This window comes from Fukomys damarensis, unplaced genomic scaffold, assembly GCF_012274545.1.
Source record: "Fukomys damarensis isolate Sample0158 unplaced genomic scaffold, DMR_v1.0_HiC HiC_scaffold_25, whole genome shotgun sequence".
NCBI lineage: Eukaryota > Metazoa > Chordata > Mammalia > Rodentia > Bathyergidae > Fukomys > Fukomys damarensis.
Genome location: NW_022900937.1, coordinates 19499247 through 19511269, shown reverse-complemented (window position 1 = coordinate 19511269; position 12023 = coordinate 19499247). Strand labels below are relative to the sequence as shown.

General features: G+C 58.4%; 1 protein-coding gene across 1 annotated transcript in view; it reads right to left on the bottom strand.

Annotated features, from left to right (window-relative positions):
• Nucleotides 1-11400, bottom strand: part of Coro2b (coronin 2B) — an 89667-nt gene extending 78267 nt beyond the window's left edge. The window contains exon 1 of the mRNA XM_033756007.1: nt 11235-11400. Coding sequence (XP_033611898.1) covers nt 11235-11264 — 30 coding nt within the window. The 5' untranslated portion in view covers nt 11265-11400. The remainder of the gene's footprint in view (nt 1-11234) is intronic.
• Between the last annotated feature and the right edge of the window lie 623 nt (nt 11401-12023).

The window sequence follows — 12023 nt, the reverse complement described above, 5'->3', positions numbered from 1 at the left end:
CTGCCTCAGCCTCCCGAGTGCTGGGATTACAGGTGTGAGCCACCACGCTCCAGCCTTTTTCTTAATGACCTTTTCTGTGCTGTACCCACCCTCCCAGCCTGTGCCCCGGGGCAGGAACCTGTCTGTTCCACTTGCTGATGACTGTGTGCTGTCACCTAGAACAGTCCCTGGCACAGTCAGTGCTGCATGAGCCTCATGACCCCGGGTGCCCAAGTCCCATTCGGCCCTCGCTGGCCACTTCCTCCTGTTCTCTGCAGTCTTCCTCCCAGGCAGAACCCGACACCCTCACAGCGCAGCAAATTGGTGCCGGCCCTGAGCCTGCACAGTGCCTGGCGGGGAGCACAGGCTTAAGGGGTGGCAGGGCGCGTTGAGATTCGGATCGTTCTAACAGAGTCACTGCTGTTAACTTCGCCACGCAGCAGGTCTGCTCTGAGAATCAGCTGGCTGCCGCCGAGGACTGAGCTCTGGCAGGGGGGACACTGGCCTGGCGGAGGACTGGGCTGAGCCAAGGGCAGCCCAGGGGCCTCTGGGGAGGGAACACGAGCATCTGAGGCCTCCAGGCGGCTCTGGGGTCAGGGCACAGGGCCATGGGCTTCCACATCTGAAGATGAGGCCGCCCCGGCAGGAGGAAGTACTATCCGGCCCCTCAGTCTCTGGGCCCCTGGAGATGTAAACCGGAAGCCTGTTCCCTTCCTGGGAGGAAATCCTGCCTGAATTCCCAGGAACATGGGACACTGGGACTTGGCTCAAAGAGGAAAGCAGACTCCCCCACCCCCGTCCCACCCTGAGGCAGGGTAGGGCCTGGGCTCTCAGCAGATCTCTGGCCTTGAACGCCTCATGGCTGGGACCTTGGAGAGGTTTAAGGCTTCCTCCAACCACCTCACCTCTCAGAGCAATCTCACTTCCCAGTTTAGGGACTACAAGCACTACCAAGGGGCAAGCCACCTGGATCCATACAGCTCTCCTTTCAGAGTTGGAAGCAAAGGCCCAGAGAGGCTAAGCAACTGGCCCAGGGACACACAGCATGTTAGAGGCAAAGCCCACGACAGACACAGGCTGAGCTTCCAGCTATTATTATGTGAAGTGGTCAGGAAAGTGCATGTTGAAAGGCTCCTGGGGACTGTAGGCAGGAGGGTGACAGGGCTGACTGACTGCCCAGAAACCCCACGCCTTCCTTTGCAAGCACAACAGCTTGGTTCAGCTTCAAACCCAAAGAAACCCTATCTTCGCTGGAGGCTGAGAGGCAGGGGAAGTGGCCGCTCCCTGGGGCTTTTCCCTGGAGGAAGAGTCCCACAACACAGCCACTTTCCCCCGTGCCCGTGTATTTCAGGGGAGACAAAAACAGATGTGCTTTCATCTGCTGCTGCTGATTCAGACGGGGCTTTCGCGCCCCCACTCCCACCACTGTGGCCGCTGGGCCGTGGGAGAGGAAAGGGTGGGGACCAGGCCCTCCCTGGGGCCCAGAGACAGCAGGGCAGAGCTGTTTTCCCCAGAAGCCCCCACCCCACCCCGCGACTGCTGTTCCTCTAAGGGGAGGAAAGTCAAGCGCCTCTGTACTCGGGGGACACTTCAGTCACTGTTGCCCAGGCCACCCTCGCTGGGGACACCAGGTCCCCACGGACAGGCACTGCCCGCAGGCTGGGGAAGCAGGGTGCAGGGCCTCCAGGAGCGGGCAGGCAGAGTGCTGCTAAAATCACCGTGGCGAGTGAAGGCCATCCCCGCCCAGAAAAGGCCCACGAACACCTGTCTTGTTTATCATCCCCATTATTCTTGGATTCCGAACCTTCCCTGGCTCCCCGGTGCCTGCCTGCAGGATTCAGAGTCTCATTTCCGGAGCTTCCCAATCCAGCCCCACCCAGCCTCCCAGCCACAGCTCCCCGGACCACCCCATGACTCCTTCCTTTCCCCTCGCTTCTCCAGAGGCCACCTCCTCCAGAAGCCTCCTGAGACCAGCCCACCCTACAACACTGCCTCTTATCCGTGAGCCCCTCCTGGCTCTCTGCCACCGCCACCAAGGAGCCACGTGGGATGTCCCACGGGGTCTCACTGTCCCAGTGTCCTAGACAGCCAGACTCTGGCGCCTTTTCTGCAGCTGTCCAAGGGTCAGGGCCCAGCTCTCCCTGTCTCAAGTCACAAGAATTTTAAGGCGGGGACAGGAGGACACAAAAGCAGCACACAGCTCACGTGCCTATGAGGTGTTTAAACCTCCCCAGGTGACTGCCAGGGTTGGAACCACATCATGGACAGTGGGAGCCACTGAAAGTTCTGCACAGAGCTCCCACGCCAGTACCCAGACCTGCGTGACCTTTGCCTCTGTATAGCTGGGCCGTCCGGAGCATAAACAAACATGTACGGAGCAAATCCATGTGACGGCCAGGAAGGAGTCTTTTCCCATTTGTGTTTTTAATTAAGGCATCAGAGATGCAAAACATGTCCACCGTGCGCAAACCCTAAAGGTTCAGCTTGATACATGTCAACACATATGTAAGCCAGTGTATCTACTGTAGCCCAGGTTCTCCCCTGAGATTCTCCAAGACAGCTGGGGAAACTCAGCAGTGTCAGGGCTGGGATATTCAGAGAGCTTCTGGATCCCGGCCCGGGGCTCTTGTCACCACGGTGTGACCAGGTTTTCCTGGCCCTCTGGCCCTCCTAGCTTTTTGCACCCAGATCCAGCCATTCCTGCAGCCCAGATGGATGAGAAAGGCTAGGATGGTGGAGTGAGCTGGGCAGGGCTGACTCCTAGGGGCATGTTCAGAGCCTGGGCCTGGATCCAGGGGGCCTGAAACCCTTCCGCACTGTACGGCTCTGCCTCTTGGGCAATAGGGCTTGGGGCTGAGCATTCAACTGCAGTTACAACAGCAGCACCTTTGCTCAAGACTCCTCTAGGGCTCCCCACAATGCCCACAGGATGCAAGCCCCTGCACCCTGGCAGGACTTCCACCTGTCTCTCCAGCCCTCCTGTGCCCAGTCCATCAGCCTCCCTTCTCAGTGTCCCTGCAGCTGTATCCAGTGCCCCTCTGTGTCCAGTTCCCACTGGACTGGTGCAACCTAGGGAGGGACACTGCCCTGATGCCACCCGCGGGGCCTCTAGGGCCCAGCACCCAGCCGTCCGCAAATGGGCTCTGCACGCACCTGAGGCCTCTCTGCACATGCACAGGGTGGGGCGGGGAAGATGGGCAGCCAGAGTGGGGCTGCCTGTACCTCTGTCAGAATTGGGTCCCATTTCCCGCTCCCCTGCTGTAAGAGCAGCTTTCCCATGACTCAGTTTCCCCATCTGCAAAGTGAGCACAGCAGCAGAGTTGTAAGATAACAGACGGGCGGTGCACAAGCTGGAGGACAGGCCCAGGACAGCCTCATCCGGTGGTCCCCACTGTTTCTAAGGCTGAGACCCACACAGCCTGCAGCCTGGCTGCTTCCGCAACTGGGCTCTGGCCCCAGAGGGGTGGCTTTGTTTGTGGCTCCCCAACTCCCTTCTACTTCCCTCCACCCCTTCTTGCTTCCTCCCTCTTCCAAGCCAGAGCTCCAGGGAAAGCTTGGCGGGGAGGCTTCTCTGGCCTGCGATACCGAGTGGCCAGAGGAAAGCTCTTAGCAGCACAGGCTCCCGATCTAGCGGTGCTTCTCATGGTTTCAGAGATAAAAGGAGGGAGAGATTGCCAGGAGGGAGGGCCGGGACCTAGGCCACCAGGGCAGCCACCTTGGCAGCAGGGCACATAGGGCTGCTGGCTGCCAGACCTCGGCAATCACTGCAGGGTGGCCAGGCAGGAAGACCTCACTGTTGCTCCTCCTGTCTCTGTCACCATTGGGACAGGGTGCTCCTGGCTGCCCCTGAGGGCCAAGCTTGCTACTCAGGGGCCTGGCAGCTGGGCCAAGTTCTCAGTCTCTTTCTGAGCCTTCTCTTCACCTTCCACTCCTGAGTTGGGCCTTGGGCTCCCAACATCAGACAGCTATAGCTACCAGAAGCCTAGAAAACCTGGCCAACCGAATGAACTTGGGGAAGGGGACCCCGTGTCCCCACATCTCCCGTACCCTTGCAGGCAGGGCTTCTGGGCTTTGGTTTCCCCTCTGCAAAAGGGGAGGGGGGGATCCACCGCAGGCCTCCAGCAGCTCATGGATCTGTGAGGGAGGATTTAGCTGCAGCAGTGACATCGGGGATATTTTGCTCTGAATCCAAGTAAATCTGTGAGCCCACACCTAGCCCCACAAAGTCCGGGACACGCCCTTTGATGAGTGCTGTGAAAGGTCCTGAAAGAGGAGACACAGCCCCTGGCCTTGGAGAGCTCCCCTAGGCCTAGGGAGCCGCAGTGCACACACTCAGGAAATAAGAGCGAGAACAGAATCCCGAGGGGGCCTGGCCAAGTGGCTGGGTACAGAACCTGCACATCCACGGAGTTCAGGGCTGAGAATCCAGCCCCACAAAAGCCCCTTTAACAGGACCGTTCAGGCCCCAAAGTTACCTCTGTCCTTAACAGCTTGAGTCTGTCCCCAGATATGATGACTGAGGCAGGAAATTACACTCAGGGTCTTACCGGGCGGCCCCAGGTATACAGAAACCCCCTTCCCTAGAATCCCCAATTTCTTGGCATCCCAAACTTCCCCACGCATTCCTGCACGCTGAGCTGACCTTCGCTGCCAGAGGTCAGCAGGGCAGCAGAAGCGGCACTTTCTTCATGAGCAAAGCAAAAATGCAGGAATTCAATCCCTTTGTCCTTTTCCATGAACACTTCTATTTCCATCAACTGCTCCACCTCCTGGAAATTCCAGGAGGTCCCAGAACCGGGAATACCTGGAGTTAGTACAGCATACTACTTCCCACAAACCCTAAAAAAGGGCAGCACTGGCCGTCAGGTGGGGCTGTATCTGCAGCAGAGGTCCAGGTCATGGGACTGGAGAACTGTGGACCAGACAGTGCCATGCCGCGAGACCACGCTGCCCACCTTCCAGAGGGAGCCTGGATGGAACAGTAAGGTCTCTGTGCTTTATTTGGCTGACTTTTCAAATAAAAGCAGGACACCAGATCTGTATAGCCAGATTATCTGTCCCAAGCATATTAAAACAGCCAAAATAGACAGAACAGGAACTTTTCTTCTGTTCCCAACTAGCTCGGCAGAGCAGAAGCAGCGGGGCCGTTTGGAAGAGACAAGCTCTGTTCCACCCACACACTGTGAATCAACTCCGAAGTGGGGCTACAGCAAGAGGAAGTGGGCTAGCTCCGACCGGACCGCCTAGATCCGCAGGCCAGGGAACACGGCAAAGGAGGGCGGCGGACGGTGGCACACAGACAGGACCCCAAGTCCTCTGGCGCTGTGCATCGGGCAAGCACCACACAGCTCACAGCACCCTGGTGAGACTGAGCACTACAAGCCAACAGGGGCTCAGAGAGGCTCAGGAGCCAGGCCAAAGTCGCGCGGGAAGGAGCAGAGGCCAGGGAAGGCTGGATCTTCTGTCTCCAGGGCTCCTGCTCTGCAGTGCTACAGGGCGACTCCTGCCAGCCCACAGAGTGGCCGGAGAAGAGGCCCAGGAGGCAGTCCAGGCTCTGAGCTGCTGAGTGACCTTAGTAAGTCACCCCCCTGCTTTCTCTGGGCCTCTACTTCCACAGCTATGGAAAGGGGAATAACAGCAGCACAAACGAAGATGAACTATATTAATAATATAAAGCACTTTTGTATTCGCAGTGCTGGGGAGCAAATCCCAGCCCTGACTCGTGGGATGAGGGTAGCGGAGTGAGCCCATGGGAGGGTCGGCGATTCTACTGCGGGCTGCCACCATCAGATCGATCGCCTGAGCTGGGAAGCTGAGACCTGCTTCTGCGGACAGAGGGCGCCTCTGCACCCACCTCTAGGCTCAGGAGCCTGGGGTGACCTCACGTGTCACGGGCAGGGGACAGGGACTAAGCCTGTAGCCTGAGTACCAAGCAAAGCACTTGCCATCCCTGAGCCCCGGCAGGGCGGCAGCCGACAAGGCAAGTGCCTCTCAGTGTCTACCTCTCCCCTCTCCCGCGCTGCGCTGCCTTCTCTGCGTCTGTCCGGCATCATCTGTTTTCCCCTATAGTTTTACTTATGAAAGACCAAAGCCCAACCTAGACAGTAAGAAAGATCTGCAGAAGAAACACACAAAGCAGATATTTTCCTACCGAAGTTTCCTTTTGGAGAAATCAACACACTGGCCTGCTCCTGGGAGCCAGCAGGCCCCCGCCCTCCTTATACAGCCAAGGGGACTTGAGGAGGCTGAGGCTCAGGCCCCTAAACTGGGCCCTTCCTTGCCCCTTTCCCTGGCCAACTTGAGAAGTAGCCCAAACTCAAGCCATTCTTGCCACTTCCAGCTGCAGGGAGGGGAGGAAGGGCTGGGGATGGGGGTGCATCTGGACCAGCCTCCATTCTCTTTTGCTGTGCGACTTTTTGCAGGTTATTTGACCTCTCTGTGCCTGTTTGTCACCTGTGAAGTCAAGATGAATAACAGCTTCCCACGTCAAGACATTGCTCTACAGATTCACTGAGCTAACACACGTATCATGGCTCCTCTCTCCTGGTGCGCAGCATGTCACCACAGTGAGCTGATTTTGCCCCCAACTAGGTTGGCCCTCTGCTCAAGGCAGACAAGTAGGGCGGAGGCCACCCGGCAGCAGGCCCCCCAGTACTGCTCACCGGTACCCCAGACACGCACTGATTCCCGTCTTCCTGCTTCACTAACAGCTGACGCTCGGCCAGGCAGGTAGGAGGTGCTTCCCCGGGCCCCACTTCCCTCAGCTTCATGATAATCCTCTTAGGTGGCCCTCTTGCCAACCCCAACAAGTAGACCGGGAACGCGAGTAGAGAGGTCAGGCAGCTGGCCCGGCCACACACAGCCTGCACCCTCAGCCTGGCCCCTGGACAACTGGGGGCCTCTGAGAGAGGCTGCGGTGTGGGCTGCAGCCTGGCTCGACACCCCATTCGCAGAGTGAAACCACCCCCCACCCTGTCACCCCTTGTTGCGCCCCAGGCTGGCGCCCTGCCCACAGTCCAGTGTCAGCCGCCAGGGGAGGGTGCCCTGGTCCCCCCCCCCCCCCCACGCCCCCCCCGGCCGCTCTGGACAACTGGGGGCCTCTGAGAGAGGCTGCGGTGTGGGCTGCAGCCTGGCTCGACACCCCATTCGCAGAGTGAAACCACCCCCCACCCTGTCACCCCTTGTTGCGCCCCAGGCTGGCGCCCTGCCCACAGTCCAGTGTCAGACGCCAGGGGAGGGTGCCCTGGTCACCCCCCCCCGCACGCCTGTCCTCGGGCTGGTGGCTCCACTCCAGCAAAGGCACAGGCTCAGGCACGACGGAGCAGGACATCCACAGGGGTCACCCACCCCCGGGGTCACCAGATGTGTCAGCCACATCCAGAGGTGGATCCACTGCCTAGGGGTGGCAGGAGCACAGGAGGATCTGCACCAGGAGGAAAGGTCCGGACCACTCCCTTCCCCGGGGGTGAGTTTGAGCCACTGGCCTCCACTCACAGGGCCTCAGTTTCCTCCTCTGGCAAAAGGGACAGCTAACAGGCTCTCTTCGCCGGAGGGTTTTCGAGCCCATCGCCCACTCGATAGCTTATTATCCTGGGGACCAGGATACAGGGCTGCGGAGAGACTGTGAAGGTTGTGGCTCCACGTGCCTCTGGCCACACCAGCTCTGCCCAGCTCTCCTCCCAGAATGCTCATTCCTCCATGACGAGGGCCCCCTCCCCACAGCTGCAGGATCCTGTGCATAAGGCAGGCCACGGACCAGGAGCCTCCTGGCACTTCCTTAATTAATTGGAAGGAGGGTGCCAGCCAGAAACCAATTACAAAGTCCCTCCAGGGGCCTCTGCGGGTCTCCAGAGAGGGGGCGGGGCGGGCTGAGGAGGGGGATGGGCGGAGAAGGGGCAGCTCCTGCCCCCCCTCCTGAGCAGCTGGTCCCACTCTCCAGGCTCACAAAGGACGGCTCATTCTGAACAACTTCTTTTCATGTGGAAGCCACTGGATTTGCAGCTGTCCCTCCCTGGCAGGCCTGCCCCGTGCCAGCTGCTAAGGCAAGGAAGGGGCACTCCAGGGAGCTAATGGAAAAGAAAGAAGGAGCCAGGCTGGGCACTCAGGGAATGCGCACATTCTCTCAGCTCCCGAATGCCAGACCAGTCCTGCGGCCAGGCACAGCCAGATCAGACTCTGGGCTGCCTCGACTCCTCCGCCCACACTGGCCGGCAGAGAAGTGGAAAAACTCACTCCATCGGGATGGTGCTGCCAGGCCCGGTATCACCAGGCTGTGGATCCCTCCAGCACCCAGCTCCCACCCAGCCAAGATTCAGGGTACACTGACTCCCGTCCATCACAGATGCCTCTAAGACCAGCCACCCATGCCAAGGTGTCTGTGGCCCAGGGCAAGGGCAACCCAGGGCCTCCGGGCACCGTGAGGAACGAAGGAGCCGTGAGATTTTCTGGAGACTGAGTTTTGCTGCCTAGCAGGACAGGGTCTGCAATGACTGAGCGCTTAAGCATGCAAGCAAGACAAGGGCTCCCACCGCCACCCACGAGGCCTTGAGACTCCTCACTCAGGCCTTGGGCACATCTGTCCACATCTGTCTCCTCTCAGGTCCTGTGTGGCAGGGGCCATGGCTTATGTGTTCTGTGTCACTAAAGCCTAAGCACATCGTTCCCAAGGTACCAGTGGAATGAATGGTGGCCACACAGCTCAAGTGTCAGGATTCCGCACCTGGACAGAGGAAAGAGCAGCAGAGCCTGCCTTCCCATGGGTTCTGGCAGCTATGTCTGAGCTGGGCCCTCTGGGCCATTAGACGGAGCTGGATCTCGCCCCAGTTCCCTTAGACGAAAGCACTGGAGGGTAGAGGGTCTGGGGTCAGGCAGCCCACAGGGTAGCTGGACTCGGAGGCCGGGGCCTGTGATACCCCTCACTCTCATGATGCTGTGTAGCCAGGGCTCCCTGCTCACCTGGACCCCTCAAGCTGCTCCTCTAAGGGAAGAGGCCACCAGCAGGGGGAATCCAGATTCCAGCAGGCTGCCTGATGTCCCTCCAAGGGACAGCCAGGTGGAAGGAGCACCCAGCAGGAGTGCAAATGACCCAGATTGCAGCCTCACTGCACGATCGTGGGCAGATGATGGACTCTGCCCTGTGACTTCAACATTCTGTGCCCCTGCAGGTGCACAGGTGCACTCAGCTCACCAATGCCTCCTCCACTCAGCGCACCTGGCAATAGGGGAGCCACCCCCTCTCTTCCCTAGAAGCCCCACACGTGGCCACATCACAGTCACGTGACAGGAAATCACCACAAAGGAGCCAGAGCAGCAAAAGTGGGCTGCAAAGTCTGACGTCACAACTTCTAGGCTTTTCTCATAGCCTATACCATACAGTCATAATGCATTTTCTTCTGCACTTTTCCAGAAACATGCTTAAAAGTCGGGGCTAGACAGCAATGGCAGACATCTATAATCGCGACACCCAGGAGGCTGAGGCAGGAAGATCCCTGCTTGTTCCTGCCTTGCCCTAGGGAAGCAAGTTGGACAGAGTCTGAACAGGGAAGCGGCCCTGACCTCCCATAGATGGAAATTCATAGTCTGGGACGCTGTGTCTGGCCCTCCCCTCTGAGTACTCTTCTTTTTTGCATCCATTCTTTTCTTGTTGCAAGGAATTAAGGTAGCTAAGTAAAATGCATGCAAGAAAACAGAATTTAAAAGGTCATAACCAGGACAGATGCCACCAGGTGAGAAGGTCACAGTGCAGGTCTACATGGCTGTGTTCCTAATACTAGCTAGGGTCCTTAAAAGAGTGCTAGGCCGAGGCTCAGCTCCTCTCCGGAAGTGATCTGAGGGCTCAGCAACTTGCCTTCTGCTTCTGCTTCTCCACTTCCCAGGCCCCTGGAACTCTCAGCTCCTCCAAGTCCTGACCCACGGGCCCTTTACTCTCATTTCTTAAAACAGGGTCTCATTATGTAGCTCAGGCTGGCCTCAAACTCATGACAATCCTCCTGCCTCAGCCTCCTCAGAGCTGGGGTTACAGGCATGTACTACCGTGCCCAGCCCCCTTTTTAAAAAAATGTTATAATAACAAATATTTCATAAAGGCAAATTTGTGTTTATCTACATTGACTATAGTATATATTTGATATGCAGCCCAAGGCAACCCCATCACGAAGAGCAATCCAGGCAAGCCACAAAGTTCGACAACCTGCATCTGGCCTCTTCCCTCCACTGCCTCCCAACCCTGTTTTGTGACAGTGACCACACTTCCCATACGCCCTTCAGGATTCTGCTCCTGTCTGCGGGGTCACCAGACCACCCCAGACATCAAGGAGCCCCTGAGCTGGCTTCTTGCACTCTTTACAGATGGAAAAGCAGAGGCCAGGGGGTGGAAGTGACTGCCCCAGACCCCCCGGCCTGGAGTGGCAGAGTCAGGACAAGACACCAAGCCACCTAACACTCAGGGTCAGGCCTCTCCTGGGCCCGTGGAGGAGGCTTTCAGGACTGGGAGGCTCCTCACCTGCGTCCTCCTGTCCCCTTGGGCCCAAGAACACTGCTGGACTGCGAAGGGGCAGCTAGGGAGAGAGGAAAGTGGGGATTTTATTTAATCCTCTGATCTGGCTTAAGCCAAAGCCACACTGGTTAGGCAGCACGAGGGGCCCACTGGGGGCCAGGTATGGGCCAGAGGATCTTAGTGTATAACTCTGGACACCAAGAGGCCAGTTCTGCCGGTTACTCAGCCAAGTGCCCACCCTCACGCTCTCTGTGTGCCATCCCTGCCAGGGGCCAGGCCTCCATGCAGTGCCCTCCACCATGCTGCCGCCTCTTTGCTGTGTAACCTTTGGCAAACCACGCCTTCTCTCTGAGCTTCAGCCTCTCCCTCTGCTAAAGGGAACTGAACACCTTCCTTGCAGGCCTCCTGGAAGGAAGGGTACTTAAAGAGCGTCGTGATTACCAGTCTTGCATCATGTGTGTTCCCGTCCCGGCCCACCTTTTGCTCTTCTATCCTGCCTGCCTGAGTCCTGGTGTTAATAATCTTAATGATGATGATCCCTCCCAGGGAATGGCATTCGTATCGTTGCAAAACACTAAGCATCCAACCCCCTTCGTGTGATAGCAGAAGCAGCCAGCGCTGAGGGTACCCCTGGCCCTCAAGTTCATCTTCCCACCATGCACCAGGACAAACTGGCAAAGCGTGGAGTTAAACCAGGGCTCTGGGCCAGATCTCAGGAGGGCATGGGCAGCCCCAGGCCTACAGAGCCAGAAGCACTCACCCTTGCAGCACCTGGGGCCCTGCCCTCCATCTGCACCCCGTCTGACCCCAGCAGGCCGCCTGGCCCTCTCCGGCCTCAGCTCCTAGCTCAAGAGCCAGCCGAGCAGCTGGGAGAGATGCAGTCTGGCCTGGGCTTATGGCTGCCAAATTCAGGGCCAAGCCCAACGCTCCGCCAGGCCAGGCTAGGAGTTGTGTACAGTGCTGACAGCGCCTCTGAACAGGGCAGGGTCACACTTGCTGTCATTGGTCCTTCAAATGCGGATCACCACCCACAGGTCTCATGTTACCATTTTCACTTGAACAAGAGGAAACTGAGGCCCAAAGTAGAAGCCACTACCACGAAGGTCACTCAAGGGGTTTGGTGTAGACATGAGCTTAGGTCTCCCCTGGTCCCCTAATCCTGGGTGCTTCCCACTGGCCCATCCATCCGTCTCCTTTTAACTCCATTCTCTGCAACAGGCGAGTCCTTAAAGTTCTCTAATAAACCTGGGTCCTAAGAACCTTCTTCTAACACGGGGCTGGCAAGATGCCCACTGCCCCCTCCTCCTTCACATCCCCTCCCTGAGTCTTCCAGCTGCCTACCGAGGGACCCTTGCCATTGCTGGCAGCCACTAAGGGACAGGACAGTGGCTTCTTCTCGGGGTGGCTTTGGAGAACAGACCGGCGGCCTGGGCCAGCAGGTGGGGTGGGGCTCCCCTTCCTGGCCGGCCTGCTCCATGCCCACACCACCGTGCACCTCAGCCCCTGCTGCCAGGCTCCCCGCAGTCAGTGCGCGCCACGCAGGGACCCA